The 14,567-nt window shown below is 52.1% G+C and overlaps 5 protein-coding genes across 5 annotated transcripts; 4 read left to right on the top strand and 1 right to left on the bottom strand.

Annotated features, from left to right (window-relative positions):
- Positions 1–1,278: 1,278 nt before the first annotated feature.
- Positions 1,279–2,674, top strand: PV07_01111 (uncharacterized protein; the record flags this gene model as incomplete). Its single annotated transcript, XM_016387614.1, has 3 exons — positions 1,279–1,522; positions 1,573–1,660; positions 1,714–2,674. The coding sequence occupies 3 exons, from the start codon at positions 1,279–1,281 to the stop codon at positions 2,672–2,674; spliced, it is 1,293 nt and encodes a 430-aa protein (XP_016254542.1).
- An 870-nt stretch (positions 2,675–3,544) lies between these two features.
- On the top strand, positions 3,545–5,717 carry PV07_01110 (uncharacterized protein; the record flags this gene model as incomplete). The annotated part of the gene is made up of 2 exons (XM_016387613.1): positions 3,545–5,102; positions 5,155–5,717. 2 exons carry the CDS (start codon positions 3,545–3,547, stop codon positions 5,715–5,717), a joined length of 2,121 nt encoding a protein of 706 aa, XP_016254541.1.
- A 579-nt stretch (positions 5,718–6,296) lies between these two features.
- PV07_01109 (uncharacterized protein) lies at positions 6,297–7,960 on the top strand. The gene has a single exon (XM_016387612.1). It carries the CDS (start codon positions 6,467–6,469, stop codon positions 7,943–7,945), a length of 1,479 nt encoding a protein of 492 aa, XP_016254540.1. The 5' UTR covers positions 6,297–6,466; the 3' UTR covers positions 7,946–7,960.
- On the bottom strand, positions 7,803–8,803 carry PV07_01108 (uncharacterized protein). The gene is made up of 2 exons (XM_016387611.1): positions 8,559–8,803; positions 7,803–8,506 (listed from the first exon to the last, which is right to left on the bottom strand). The coding sequence occupies exons 1-2, from the start codon at positions 8,698–8,700 to the stop codon at positions 8,031–8,033; spliced, it is 618 nt and encodes a 205-aa protein (XP_016254539.1). The 5' UTR covers positions 8,701–8,803; the 3' UTR covers positions 7,803–8,030.
- A 347-nt stretch (positions 8,804–9,150) lies between these two features.
- Positions 9,151–14,381, top strand: PV07_01107 (uncharacterized protein). The gene has a single exon (XM_016387610.1). The coding sequence runs from the start codon at positions 9,262–9,264 to the stop codon at positions 13,963–13,965; it is 4,704 nt and encodes a 1,567-aa protein (XP_016254538.1). The 5' UTR covers positions 9,151–9,261; the 3' UTR covers positions 13,966–14,381.
- Positions 14,382–14,567: the final 186 nt, after the last annotated feature.

Below are 14,567 nucleotides of genomic sequence, written 5' to 3'. Positions count from 1 at the left end.
CCTTGTTGATTGGCGCGAGTGGCGGCTTCGCTGAATGCAGGGCGCACAAGGGTGTCCATCGCTTTTGTCTTACCAGGATTTCTGGTGCCTTGAGATCTGAGGGGAGAGAATAGTTCACCGGGGTGGTGAGGTACAGGTAAGGAGAGTTCGAGTGGTTCTGAGCCGAAAGTTACGTTTGAAATGACTTCCTCGACCTCTTTGCGCCCTCGATGAGGAGGCAGAGCTGTTCCTGCTTACAAATTTGAGTGCATCGAGTGTCAGGTCATTCGTGCCCAAGGCACACTTCTGTGGTGGTAGAGGATTTCGTCAGCTGCCTCAACTGAGCCTCACCTTCTTGATGAGATCCTGGCAGAGTGTGGTGAAGTGAGATTGGCCTCTGCCAGCATGAGGAGGGAAGGATGTCTACTCAGAGTTCCTGCAAAGGAATCACCTTCTCGATGAGCAGCAATTAGCGGCAGGAAGGAGAAGGAGTAGTTGAGCGGGATGGGTTGGCGAGGATAACAACAAATCGCGTCGCGTGTCGGAAGGGCCGCGTCTTTTGAGGGCCCGCAGCTAGGCTTGGCGCTTGCTACGGTGGATCATAAACGCATACTTGCAGGAGCACTTCATGCGCCTTGGACCACCGTATCGCGTGCCAAGAATGACACAGTGGTGAATCAAAGATCCTCCACTCCTCGCACCACCAGCCACTGCCACGACTGTGCCAAGTGGATGAGATTGAATAATTCAACCGAACAATTCAGCGACATTCCATGGAGCCGAAGGCGGCATCCGGGCTCGTCTTCCTGATTCAGCCCACGATGCCCATCGCTAATATCGGCCCGCCATCTCTTCACGGTCTGCGAACCGTCTATGCACGGCTGATCTTCGGAAGAGTGAGATCATTCGTCTGCTTTGACTCGTTTTCTCTTTGGTAACATGAGGACGCTTTCTTTACCGCATCTTCTGGGGAGTTGATGTCTCCAGTATATTAAATGACCATCTATGTCTCCCTTAGAGATCCCGAAAACCACTTCAGGCCCATCTAGCTACGAGTGAAGCCTTTCGTCTTCCTTCGAGAACCTCGACAGCCATATAGAAGACCCCAGCAGAATGCAGATCAATAATTCCTCTTCTTACGGAGGCTCTACGGTCGTCCTCGAGATGCCCTCGAGGGCCCACCGGCAGGAAGATACAGGCAAGAGCCTTCCTGTATATGAAGATATATCAGCTGGAGCCTTGCCTGCTCCCTCGACTGCGACACCTCAATTGCAAAAATGGAACGCCCCAAGAATCAACATGTGGCGCTGTCTAGGGACCTTCTATTCCTTTATTATCTTGGGTGCCAATGATGGTGCATACGGAGCGCTTATACCCTACCTCGAAAGATTCTATGGAGTCAACTATACAGTCATAAGTCTAATATTTCTGTCACCAATAGTTGGCTATACTATGTCTGCTCTGTTGAACAACTACATCCATACCGTGTACGGACAAAGAGGTGTTGCGTGGATCATGAGCATGTCCCATCTGTGCGCTTATAGTGAGTATATTGATGTTGAAGCAGGATCCGTGACTAACCCGGTGTCATAGCCGTCATATGCGTTCATCCGCCTTATCCTGTTTTGGTAGTAGTATTTATTCTTGCCGGCTTTGGCAATGGTTTGGGCGACAGCGGATGGTGGGTTAATGTGCTTGGCCTTCCAGTGCCAGGAATGCTAAACGCGGCCTCAGGAATGCCTGGATTGGCGACATGGCTAATCCCAATGAAGTGCTTGGCTTCTTGCACGGCTTTTACGGTCTTGGTGCAGCACTTTCGCCGTTGATCGCGACAACACTGGTTACTCAAGCGGGCTGGCGATGGTACGAATTTTACTACCTCATGGTGGGCGCAGCACTTTTGGAGGTTGTATTTCTCGTTGGCACTTTCTGGAAAGCCGATGGCCGAGCCTACAATGCTGAGCACCCTCAGACTGCTGACCTGGATACTTCAGAATCAAGCACTCCTACCACCTCAGAGGACACGGGCACCCGTGCTCAAGCCGATAAGCACCGAAATTTTTTCTCCAGACTCAGCCCGCTCGGCAAAAGAGCCAAGGGCAAGAGCAAGACCCTGGAAGCGGTCAAGCAAAAAGTGACGTTGCTCGCCTCAGTTTTCCTGCTTATCTATGTGGGTGTCGAGGTCAGTGTTGGCGGATGGATCGTGACCTTCATGTGGCACGTCAGGAAAGGCTCGCCGTTTGCCTCCGGACTCACCTCCATGGGGTTTTGGCTTGGCATTACCACCGGTCGATTGATACTTGGTTTCGTGACGGCTCGGGTATTCAAGTCAGAAAAGCACGCGATAGCTGTGTACTTGTTGTGCAGCGTGGCCTTGCAGTTGATGTTCTGGCTCATTCCGAACTTCGTCGTCAGCGCGGTCATGGTTGGCATGCTGGGCTTCTTCCTGGGACCCTTGTTCCCCGCAGCCATTGTGGCCCTCACCAAGTTACTCCCGAAGAGGCTGCACGTACCCGCGGTTGGGTTTGCCGCTGCTTTCGGAGCGAGTGGCGCATGTGTGCTGCCGTTTGCTGTGGGGGCGATTGCCAATGCCAAGGGGGTCAAGGTGTTGCAACCGATCATTCTGGCAGCCTTGGTGCTATGCCTAGCAGTGTGGTTGTTGGTTCCCAAGCTCCCCAAACAGAGGATGGCCTAGTCAGTCCGCGATGACACGATGCTGGGTGATACAACACACACCTCCCGCCACGGCGGCCTCGGCGACTACCACATCGACTGAGGGTGATTTTTGGACGTCGATGGAAGCTCTGTTGTATTGGCCTTCTCATCAAAAGGGGGAATATATGTGGCAGCTATTTATAGCATTGTGCCTGAGGCTCCTTGCAGCTGCGTATAGGGTTAGCTGCAGATCTCCCAACGGCCGGGATCTCATGCAAGTAATCGACGGAAGGAACGGGCGCCTGGGGCACTATCATCATGAGACAGTCGTTTCATCCGTCGCAGTGTATTCCGTGTGGCATGAACACCCACCCGCTACCTCCTCTAGGAATTGTGGCATTTTGTCCTGATGAGCAGGAATAAAAAGGGGGCAAAAGGGCGTCTGGGCGTCGCATCAAAAGTGAAACAAGTGGAGGCCAAAGTGGAAGCGACAGCCGAGCAGCGCTAGTCTGCATGGGGAAATATGGGGGGCAAGGGATATTCAGCTGCTCGAACCAACTTTTCTTACCCTCCATTTCAACGCCCCTTGGTTCGTATTCAGATCCCTTTTTCAACGACATCCATCTTGCATCTCTGCATCTCCTTCCATTTGTCACAATCATGGTCATCTCTGAGCAATCGTTTAATCTCGTATCATAGACTAGACTGATTGGGTATTGTTGGTTTATCTGCTGCGAAGGCGGAAAAGGGGAAGAAGGCTTGCCCCTTGTCGCGTCTGGAACGCGTGTTTCGCCACCAACGATACTGTTTTTTTGACTTTGTGGGAATATCGGCTTATACGACATCTGGCTTCAACGACTATCATCGGGGTTGAGCAATTCTCAGCAATCAACAACGTCCAAACCTCCCAATGCGCTCCCCTGGAGGCATGTTTACTCCAAGGCATGCGCCCCTGAAGGAGGGTCGCTCTTTTCCCGGCCTCCCATATGCGGGACCAACCCGACGAAGTCTACGATCGCGACAGGGACTTCTTATCATTATATTGCTGCTATGCATTCCTCTAATATACCTGCTCACCTCCGGAGGGTCGAGTTCGACAATCCAGCCGCAGATTGTGTCGCCTGTCGACAGATCAAAGGACTTGCCCTCAGACCCTGAGCCAATATTTCGAGCAAATCCAAATGACGCTGCTGGTCAAGATCAGCTTTCGGGCAATGCGATTGTGCACGACCTGACGGAGCCCAAATCAAATCCTGAGATGCGGTTCGAGGCTCCCCCGGTTGAGCCCCCCACGCAAAAGCCGAAGGCCCCTCTACAGCCCGACTCGGTGGATGAGGAGCCTATTCTCTCCAAACAGGGCGATGTGGCTGCACAACCAAAGTCATATTCTCCAAAGGGATCCGGCCTTTCAGGATCATCCAAGCCACCTTCCAACCCGAGCTCATTTTCCGAACGCCCCAAATTTGAGAAGGCTCTCGCACGAGTAATCAGTCTCCTCCCAGGTGAGATGGAAGGCAGAGACTTGCTCCGCGCTGTCGAAGGAACTGGAAAGGAGAAACTCCGCGAGATGGGTTTGCGGGTCCGCGAATACAAGAAGTTCTTTGAAGCCTGGGAAGAGCTTCATCTCACTTTCGATGACGAAGGCGGTAGCTACGTGCGGGACGACGTTATCCAATATCTGCGACACCATCAGCACCAGCCTTCTGACGAGGACATCGGCGAATCCTCTCTGGCTCAAACCATCCATTCCTACGAGGCATACCGATACTTCTTGGTCAAATTTGGGCAACTGCTTTTCCCGTGGACGGCGCCCTACTTCCCTGATCACATGACTCTCCATTCACATTTCAAAAAGGGTGGTAGGGGTATCGTCCTGACAGCAGGTGATGACCAGGCTCCCTTCCTGCTCACAATTATCCCCACGTTTCGGAAGCTCGGATGCACACTGCCGATTGAGATCATGTACCTGGGTGATTCAGATCTCTCTGAGGACTACCGTTCTGATCTGGAAAGCCTCGATGGCGTGCTCACTCGGGACATTGCCCAAATGGTGAACGACGAGGGCTGGAAGCTGGCGGGCTGGGCCGCAAAGCCATTTGCCATCCTATATTCCAGTTTCCGCGAAGTCATCTTCATTGACGCTGACAGTCTGTTCTTTGTCAACCCGGAAGTCTTGTTCGAGGATCCTGCGTATCAGAAAGCGGGAGCTCTTTTCTTCAGGGATCGACTGATCATGCCAGAGTCCAAGAAGCGCTGGCTCCAACAGATTTTGCCCAAGCCCATTTCAAGACAAGTCAAGCAGAGCCGGTTTTGGACGGGCGATAGTGGTCACATGCAAGAATCGGGTGTCATTGTGGTAGACAAATGGCGTCACTTCATTGCTCTTCTCCTGGTCACGAGAATGAATGGCCCCGACCGGGACGGAAATAAAGACGAAGGCAGGGTCGGTATCTATGACATGGTTTACGGTAAGTTTGGTCGCTGCGCTTCGCTGGCTACCTTTTCTGACAAGCTCTGCAGGTGACAAAGAGACCTTCTGGCTCGGTTGGGAGCTTGTTGGAGACCAAGACTACGCTTTCCATCAAGGCGACGCTGGCACAATGGGTGTCGTTCAAGAACCCAAGGAAGAAGAACGGAAGCCCAGAATGGTGAAAAAGAAGAGGCCGGTAATGGATGAAAATGGTCAGCCTAGAATGGACGAGAACGGGCAAGAGATTATGGAAGAGTACGAGGTCGCAGAAGAACCCGAAGAACAAGAACCCGAGGAAAAACCTGAGCCGTCGAATTACACAATCTGCTCACCACAACTTCTCCATTTGGATTTGCATGGCAAGCCACTTTGGTTCAACGGATGGCTCCTGGACAACAAGTTCGCCGACAAGAAACAGAAGAAATTTGGCAAATTTGAACACTACCTAATCGAGCCAAGAGATATTAGAGAACCTGGTGCCTGGCAGTTGGAGGAAAGCAACATGTGCTGTCTGACGACCGACGCAGAACTAAAACGAGACTTTTCACCGGACGAGAAGGCAATACTGAACATGATGATCGGCCAAGCTAAGGAGGTCGGTGTTGCAGGGTGATTTGGAATCGCATCATCTGTTGGAGAGGGAAACATTTGAAAGGAGTTCTGAAGCATTAATGAAGGCGTCATGATATTTCTGGATGTGGTTGGATTTTACATCGCAGATACCGACTTGATTTAGCAAGTGTCATACCTTTACAACCTAGGGACACGGTTGCCAGCATACTATGTTCGACCCAGAAGCTGAGGGGACAGGATAAGTTAGGGTCAAAAACGTCGAATCAACCATTTTAAAAAGTTGCATGCACTCTATTTAGATAGAGCGATATACCCCTCCGACGGTGGATTGAGAATCGACTTGAGTCGAGTTGGAGAGGAGATTACTCCGCGAGCGACTTGGAGAAGATAGCGTCGAAAGTCCACATGGAAGATCCAGCTAAAAGTTGGACACGCGACACTTCGTATCTCGCTCGCCCAGCAGTGTCTAGAGTACGAGAGCCTCGCCAGTGTAGAGGAACATTCGATTGACCAATCAGCAACCCAGCTTCGTCAGACCGCCGCAAGACTGAGCCTCAAGGCATAGATGGCTAAAACTCTTTCGTCAGCGTCTGATCCGACTTCGGTTTTTTTTTTCTTGCAGAAAACTACCCGTCCCAAATAACTGAAATCTGCATACTGTTCCGCAGCTTGCGGCCAGCTCCTGTATTGAGTCTGAGCACGGGCTCTGTGAGGATATTGTGGATAGGGAACCAAATCGCAGGGGCACCCTGAGGTTCTTATGTCCCTCGGGACAATATATCGGGGGAGATGACAAGATTCAAGCAGCCCCATTCACAGCCCGAGGGTAAATTCAAGTCGAAGAGGGAGAGGCTCCCGAACAATCCTCTGGTTAGGGGGGTCTACGAGTTCTGCAAAGGGTTACAGGAGCATCGCGCGGAAATTGCGACTACCACAGAGGACGGCTCGACTTTCGTTCTGGGCTCCCAGGATGGCGAACAGGAGGAACCGCCATCGGCTCCCACAGCCCTGGCTACCGCGGACATGCCAAAGCGGTATACACTGTACCCGCCGCTCCTCCTCCTCCCGCCCAACTTCACAACGCAAAACCCGCGGTGGACGGCGTTCTACCATGCGCTTGGGGAGAGCGACAGGACGGAGCTATTTCGATGCATCGCTGGAGCGGGGTTCAAGGGCATGGGGATTTCGCGGGTCGCTATCAATGCGCCTATTGCGGCCGAGGTCGACCCGGGAGGCGACGGCGCCGACGGTGTCGAAGATGTCGCCGGCTCCGTAGAATCCGCGAACCGCGAAGCCACGCCCAAGGAACAAAACGCCCTCCGCTCTCCCTCAGGTCTGGTCCCCATGTACGGCGACTGGGCCCCCGTGGCCGATGACCGACAGCGTCGAGGCAGGATTCTTCACCCCACGGCCAAGGACTTCGACGAGGCTTTCTGGGCGTCCACGTCGCAACACCAGGGGGTCGTGCAGTGCTGGGCCCCGCTGTACACGATGTTCAGTCGGGGCAACATCTCCGAGAAGGCGCGGATCTTGGGGCTGCAGTCCCATTTCCCCGGCCTTGACGAGCCTGAGTTGAACCCCCAACGGATTGGCGAGGTCGATGTGGTCGATCTCTACGTCGGCATCGGCTACTTTGCGTTTTGCTATCTTTTCAGAGGCGTGCGCCGGGTTTATGGCTGGGATATCAACCCGTGGAGCATCGAAGGGTTGAGGAGGGGATGTGAGCGAAACGGATGGAGGTGTCTGGTAGTCAGGGTTGGTGAAGACGGCAGCCTGCATGGGCAGGGAGGCGCCAGGGAACTGGCGGAGGAGATTGCAAGGGGCGATCACACGGGCGACAAGGAAGCAATCGTCCGATGCGTAGCCTTCCTCGGGGATAACAAGTGGACGTGCAAGGTCCTCAAGGAGATGCAATATGAACACGAAAGAGTTGACAACGAGGAGGGAAGGACAGGGCTGCGGTTCAATATCAGACATGCGAACCTTGGGCTCCTGCCTTCTGCGATAGCTAGCTGGGAGAATGCTGTCAAGGCGGTAACAACCTTCAGCGAAGGCGGAACAGGTGGATGGTTGCATGTTCATGAGAACGTCGATGTCCGGGAGATCGATGTGATGTCCGGGAAAATTGTGGGCGAAGTCGACGGACTGATACGGCAAAGAGTTCGATGTCCGTACGCAGCTTCTGGCGCACATGTTGAGCAAGTCAAGACATATGCGCCCGGCGTTATGCATTGTGTATTTGATATTGAGATCAAGCCCAATGGCTGATGTCCTTCGCCTTCCACCTCATTTCTATTTTGTACTCTTACAGATTCTTCCATGGTCATGAGCCGCCAGAACGCCTCGCAAGACCTCACGGCTGTCTCCTAAATTTGAGCGGGATATTCCTCTCCACAATGCTCTGTTGTTGTTCTCTCAGGATGCGATAAGCCTCGTCTTCCATCATGTCGTGTTTCCTGAAGTGCTCGATGTCTTCGGGATGAATCAGATCCTCCTCTTTCGTATTCTCATCGTGGTATTTCTCGAAATGGTGGATCTCATATTCGTATTCGTCGTCACCGTGATGGCCTGGGCCTAACCCAGAGTCGGGGAGCTTCTTGCCGGCCCGTATGCCGTCCAGCCACTGATCGCGGGTGATGAGACCGGTGCTATGAGGGTCAAACAGTTTGAATACGTTAAGGACGGCCTTGTCTTTGGTATCGGCGGGAGTGGATTTAAGAGATTCGTCGTCCAGGCCATATGTTCGGCGGACTTCGTCAGGTGTCCAGGCGCCATCGTTGTTGAAATCATGGAGAGCGAAGAATGAGGCTGGATCGAAGTTGGAGATATCTGTACGTGTCTGTCAAAGGAGTCCAATCAACCAGAGACCTGTACCACATACGGTGCTCTTCTTGCATATGGTACAATGCCCAGTCGTCCGCGGGATTGGCAAGTTCTTCTTGCGAGTGTGAGCCATGGGCACTGGACAAACCCAGAAGCGCAATGAACACGGCTAAGAATACCCCCATTGCAGCGGCAAACATCGTCTGTGTCTGTATCTCGTGTGTTGCTGCCTCGATCCTTGACGTGGTTGGAGTTGAGGATTAACCCGTCGTCGCATGTTTGTTCAATGGCTGTCGCGACGAGGAATGACATAATGTTGCAGCGGGAGGAATCCCCCTTGCCAGTGTGAAGGCCCCTGGCTAGATTGGTCCCTGGTGTGCCTGGCCGTCGCGGGGGCCAATGAGCTAAGCAACAACTCAACAGCCTGCACCTGGGAATTTTGGGGGAACGGTGCACACCTTGATTTCCTTCCATAACCTTCAGATGGCGTGGGACGGTGACTGTTGCAAGAATGATGAACTTGATGTATTGAGGTAGGATGGCACCAGTCAGACATATCAATGTCGGTATGTCAACTATGGAGTGAATTCTGTTTGTTTGCTTGCCTGCGCGTTGCCCGCCGTCACTAACCCTCTGTTACGCGTTTTCTCCCTTCACCGTCTGCGGAAAGAATTTCAATCTCTTAGCGACTATGAGATCGATCCTAATTTCACTTCCTCCTTATTTCTTGCACCTCTAAACCTCTTTACACCGTCGGCAGGATGGAGGACACCGACGGAGCCGCCGTTCAGGAGGGCCACAACTTCACGCGCTATCCAGATCTATCTTATCCAGACGACCTCATAGATTTCACAGACTCCGAGGACGAATCTGAACTACCACACGCCGATCTAGTCAGTTACGCTGAGCAGGAGGCGAATAAGGCTACTCTGAATAACTATCTTCTTACTTACGCGAATAATAACGACGAGATCCGGATCTCGAACCGTGAGAAGATCGAACAGTCCAAGGCGATTATCGACCGTGCCCGTGAATATCAGCAAGAACTCTTCGAAAAGGCCAAGGACGAGAACGTAATCGCTGTCCTAGACACTGGGAGCGGTAAAACCCTCATCGCCGCGTTGCTGATCAGACATTACTTGCAACAGGAACTCATCGATCGGAGCCGTGGCAAATCCGCAAAGATCATCTTCTTCCTTGTCAACAGCGTCCACCTCGCCCGACAACAGGCCCGGTTCCTCTCCAACAACCTGGCGCAGAAGGTCATCCCACTATTCGGCGACGCCTCGTACGCCCTGTGGGAAAAGGCAGAATGGGACAAAATTTTTGCCGAAAACAGTGTTGTTGTGTGCACGGCGGCGGTGCTGGACTTGTGCCTCATGCGCTCATATCTGAAAATAGGTCAGATCTCGCTTCTTGTCTTCGACGAAGCACACCACTGCAAGAAGAATCACCCATACTCCACAATCATTCGAGATTACTATCTCAAGTGGGATGGAGACAAACCTCGTATCTTCGGCATGACGGCGTCCCCTGTCGACTCGAGACGCGATATTAACACAGTTGCTGAGGACTTGCAATCGTTGTTGCAGAGCAAAATCGTCACCACCAGTGATATGTCTGTCTTCGACTTTGCACCTCGAGCCAAGGATGTCAGATGGATTTATCCTCCCTTGAATGCTGAGTTCGAAACCCCTCTCTATTCGCAACTTATGCCCTTATGCGGCTTCTTCGAGGACTTCAAATCATACTTCCGTTTCGCTCGCACGGCTTCCCGGCATCTCGGCGCGTGGGCAGCAGACCGAATCTGGCAATTCGCCCTTCCGACTTCTGAGCACGAATCAAGAGTCGTCCTTGCAAAATTTGAACGAAGCAGGACTTACACTGGGCTTACCGAGAGCGAGAACCGAGTAGCGGCTTTGGATTCCATCCGTGAGGCTATCTCGATTGTCCAACAACATCCATTTGAGGCACCACAGGTTGATTCGGATCTTGATTTATCTCCCAAAGTGAGGAAGCTGTATAGCGAACTCAAGAACCGCTTTTCGGCCAAAGTTGCGACTCGGTCGATCGTGTTTGTGGAAGAAAGATTGACAGCTCTTATTCTTTGCGACTTATTCAAGGCACTCGATCTCCCGAATCTACGAGCCGGCGTCCTCATGGGTACTGCACCGGCTTCGGATGTGAGAGATTCGTGGAAAGATCAAGAGGCCGTCATGGAGAAGTTCCGCACTGGAATCTTCAACATCATATTCGCCACCAGTGTTGCTGAAGAAGGTATTGATATACCTCAGTGCAATTTGGTGATCAGATTCGATCTGTACAGAACGCCAATTCAGTACATGCAGAGTCGTGGCCGGGCGCGGATGAAGGACTCTATTTTTGTCCACATGATCGAAGAAAACAATCAGTCCCAAGTAGCAGATGTCAATTTTGCCATGGATCAAGATGATTATATCAGGAGGTTTTGTCAACAGCTTCCTCCCGATCGCCTATTGGGTCAAGGCTCGAAATTGAAGCAGCTCATGGCCAAAGATGCAAGTTGCCGAAGTTTCCAGACCTCTGCTGGCGTCCTAGCCAACTACTCCAATTCGCTATTGCTCCTGAGCCGGTATGCTGAGTCCTTGAGGAAGATCGGGGCGTCCTCGTCAGAAGTTTACGAGGAGATGATCGGTGTCGAAGAAAACATGTTTCAGTACAAAGTCATACTTCCTGTCACGGACGACGAGCGGACTGCTGTAGTCAAAGGCGCCAAAGGCGAGGCGCGGACAAACAAGACACTCGCGAAGCGGTCCGCTGCCTGGCATTGCCTTGCCAAGTTACGCAAAGCCCAGCTGTTGGATGAAAATCTCAACAGCATCTTTTTCAAGGCAAAACCAGCTAATCTCAATGCCAGAATCGCCGTTTGCGAAGACAAGGATGACTATGACAGGAAGGTGAAGCCAGATTTCTGGATTGAAAGTGGTGCGACATCGTCGACACTGCCTACGAAGCTTTTCATCACCCATGTCTCTGTTGGGCCAAAATCACCGTCCTGGTGCACCGATGGCTTGCTGATGCTGACACGCGAACCGCTTCCAGATATACCCGGATTCCCTGTCTTTGTTGACGACAATGTCGAGAAACAGGTCCAATTCAATCATTTCATAGAGCCAGTGGCAGTGACGCCGGATCAGATTGAAGCACTAACGACATTCACTCTTCGTGGCGTTTTCCAGGACTTTTTCAATAAAGTCTATACTCACAAATCGACCTCTATGAGCTACTGGCTAGCACCTCCAGCCAAAGGAGAATTGAAGGGGACTTTTGAGTCTATTGTTGATGTGGGTGAGCTTTTAGCCGCGCAACTCCCAGAACGCCAGGGATGGAAAGCATCCGGAAGCGCGGCAGAGGCAGAGGGAAACGCAAAGAAATGGTGCAATGCATTTCTCGTCGACCCGAGAAGTGGCAGATTCCGCTATTTCACGGGGAACATCTTGCCAGGAAGATCTATATGGGACCCCATTCCAGAAAGTGCAAAAGCAGTTCAGAAGAGACTGAAGAACACCATCATTGAATTCTCTGACAGCACATGGGGAGCAAAGAGAAAAGATGCCCAATCTGCCGCCCAGATGTACGATTCAAATCAGCCCGTGTTGTCCGCCAAGGTTGTCATAGCAGGTCGCAATTTCTTGGAAGAATGCCCGACAGATCCAAAACGATATGCCATTTGTCACATTGCCCCCCAACCGCTGGAACTCGGTCGAATCTCGTTCTCGGTGGCTCAGACTTGTCTCCTGTGGCCCTCTATCCTCCGTCGATTGGAGGGCTACCTGATTGTGCGTGAAGCTTTCGAGAAGCTTGATCTCAGCGAAGTGCCTCTCGACCTCGCTTTGGAAGCTTATACACAAGAAGGCAATACCGGAGCCCACGGCCTTGAAATCGACTCTCTCGATTTGGATGGAGATGATGTCGAAACACAGCTCGGCCAGAAGAAACCGAGGACGTCTATGAATTACGAGCGATTGGAATTCATTGGTGACTCCCTCCTTAAGATGATGACAACGATCACAGTATACAACCACACAACCTGCGACGAAGAAGGAATGCATTGCAGGCGGATGGAATTGATCTCCAACCGCCGGCTGTGTACAACTGCGTCTGCTCAACAATACGAGCTTTTTCGCTACATCCGCGTGGCAGGCGAACCTTGGCGTGACACATGGTACCCTGAATTCTTGGAGCTCGAGAAAGGTCGAGTCATCAAACTGACGGACAAACACCGCAAGCACACTCTCGGACAAAAGACCATAGCTGATGTCTGTGAGGCCACCATCGGTGCATGCATCATGAGCACTCGTCACTTGCCCACCGAGGAGAAATTCAATCTGGGAATCAAGGCGATCACCAAGTTCGTGAAACACCCAGACCACGCCATCAACTCTTGGAAAGAGATTCCGCCAATGTACAAGCCGGCGCATTGGGTAGCCGAGATGAACGACCCGATTGCTAACGATCTTGCCAATAAGGTCTTCGAGGCCACCGGCTATCGATTCAAACATCCACGTCTCGCGCGTTCAGCATTTACTCATTCCTCTGATCAGCACTCACCAGTTCAAAATCTTCAACGACTTGAATTCTTGGGCGATGCTTGCCTAGATTGGGTTTGTATATGGTGGTTATTTTCCACCAACCCGACTCGTGGTCCTCAATGGTTAACCGAGCACAAAATGGCCATGGTGTCGAACAAATTCCTCGCTGCCTTGGCGGTATACCTGGGTTTCCACAAGTTTATCCATGCTTATAGTATGTCGGTCAGCGATGACATTGCCCGATACGCATCCAAAGTCCAAGAAGCCTGGGGCGAGAAGGACGTGAAACCCGATTTCTGGACTCGAGTGGTATCCGAAGGCCATGTACCAAAAGTCTTGGCTGACGTCGTCGAGAGTTATCTGGGCGCTGTGTTTGTCGACTCCGGCTTCGACTATCGGGAGATTGAGCACTTCTTCGAGAAGCATGTGAAGTGGTTCTTCGAGGACATTGAGGCATACGATACATTCGCAAACCGTCACCCGACCACGTATCTTTATCGTTTGCTTGAACGAGAATTCCGGTGTCGGAAGGGTTCATTCATTGTCCAAGAACACAGTGAGCAGCCGACCACAAGTATCTCGAGGGACAACGACCAAGATGATGACGAAGATGCTGAAGCGAGAGAACCCAAAGGCGACGAAGACGCTTCTGGGACGACGATGTATGTAGCCTGGTTCGTGCATGGGAACCTTGTGGCGCACAGCAAGGGACGGTCCGTGAAGTACGCCAAAGTCCGAACGAGCCGGACTGCGCTGAAGAAGCTCGGGACATTGAGCATAGACGAATTTCGAAGTCAGTGGGGTTGCGACTGTGCGAGTAAAGAGGCCGATGTCGCTAAGGGCAAGAAAGAGAAAGTGAATGGAGCTGTGGATGGGATTGGAGGCGAACGATAAGAAGGGTGTTGTATGAACCTGGCCGGGGAAAGCAAGGCAAATACCTACATCCACCACGAGGTCCCGCGACATTACGGTGAAATTACTCTGGAACGAGGCGTGAGAGGAGCACTGGAGGATGATATCTCGCTTAAGAATCGGGGAGCTGGGGAAAGGGCATGACCGGCTAAACAGCCGACACGGTCTCAGCATGACCAGTGTTAAAAAAGTTGCTGACGGAAAGGGGAGACAGAGGCAAGCAGCACATGACTCTCACAGAGCTGGACCCATGGAGGTCGAGGCGAACTGCGCACAACCCGCTGTCTCTGACACGGTAGTACCACACACGAAGGTGGTAAGGCACAAAAGTTGCATCGTACGTATGTAAGAGTTCCATAGCGCGCGAGCTGAATATCCGTTTCCAGCATATTCCATATTCCACATTCCATGATCCAATGCAACAAAAGTCTTTGAAAGCGGTAATTGCAGCCACAGCACAAGATACAGCCACAGAAACAGCCAGTTGCAGTGCAGGCACAGCTTGGTGCGAGACGACATGGTGCGTAGATGGATAGGTAGGATAGATGGGATAGGTCGGTAGGCACGGCACGACGAGGAGGAGG

Source organism: Cladophialophora immunda, assembly GCF_000835495.1.
Source record: "Cladophialophora immunda strain CBS 83496 unplaced genomic scaffold supercont1.1, whole genome shotgun sequence".
Classification (NCBI taxonomy): domain Eukaryota; kingdom Fungi; phylum Ascomycota; class Eurotiomycetes; order Chaetothyriales; family Herpotrichiellaceae; genus Cladophialophora; species Cladophialophora immunda.
Note: the sequence above shows the minus strand (reverse complement) of the source record. Positions and strands in the feature narration are given on the sequence as shown.

Coding starts and splice junctions, on each gene's coding strand:
- PV07_01107 (XM_016387610.1), top strand. CDS start 9,262: ATGGAGGACACCGACGGAGCCGCCGTTCAGGAGGGCCACAACTTCACG.
- PV07_01109 (XM_016387612.1), top strand. CDS start 6,467: ATGACAAGATTCAAGCAGCCCCATTCACAGCCCGAGGGTAAATTCAAG.
- PV07_01108 (XM_016387611.1), bottom strand. CDS start 8,700: ATGTTTGCCGCTGCAATGGGGGTATTCTTAGCCGTGTTCATTGCGCTT. Junction 8,507..8,558: donor CCATATGCAAGAAGAGCACC/GTATGTGGTACA, acceptor AGACACGTACAG/ATATCTCCAACTTCGATCCA.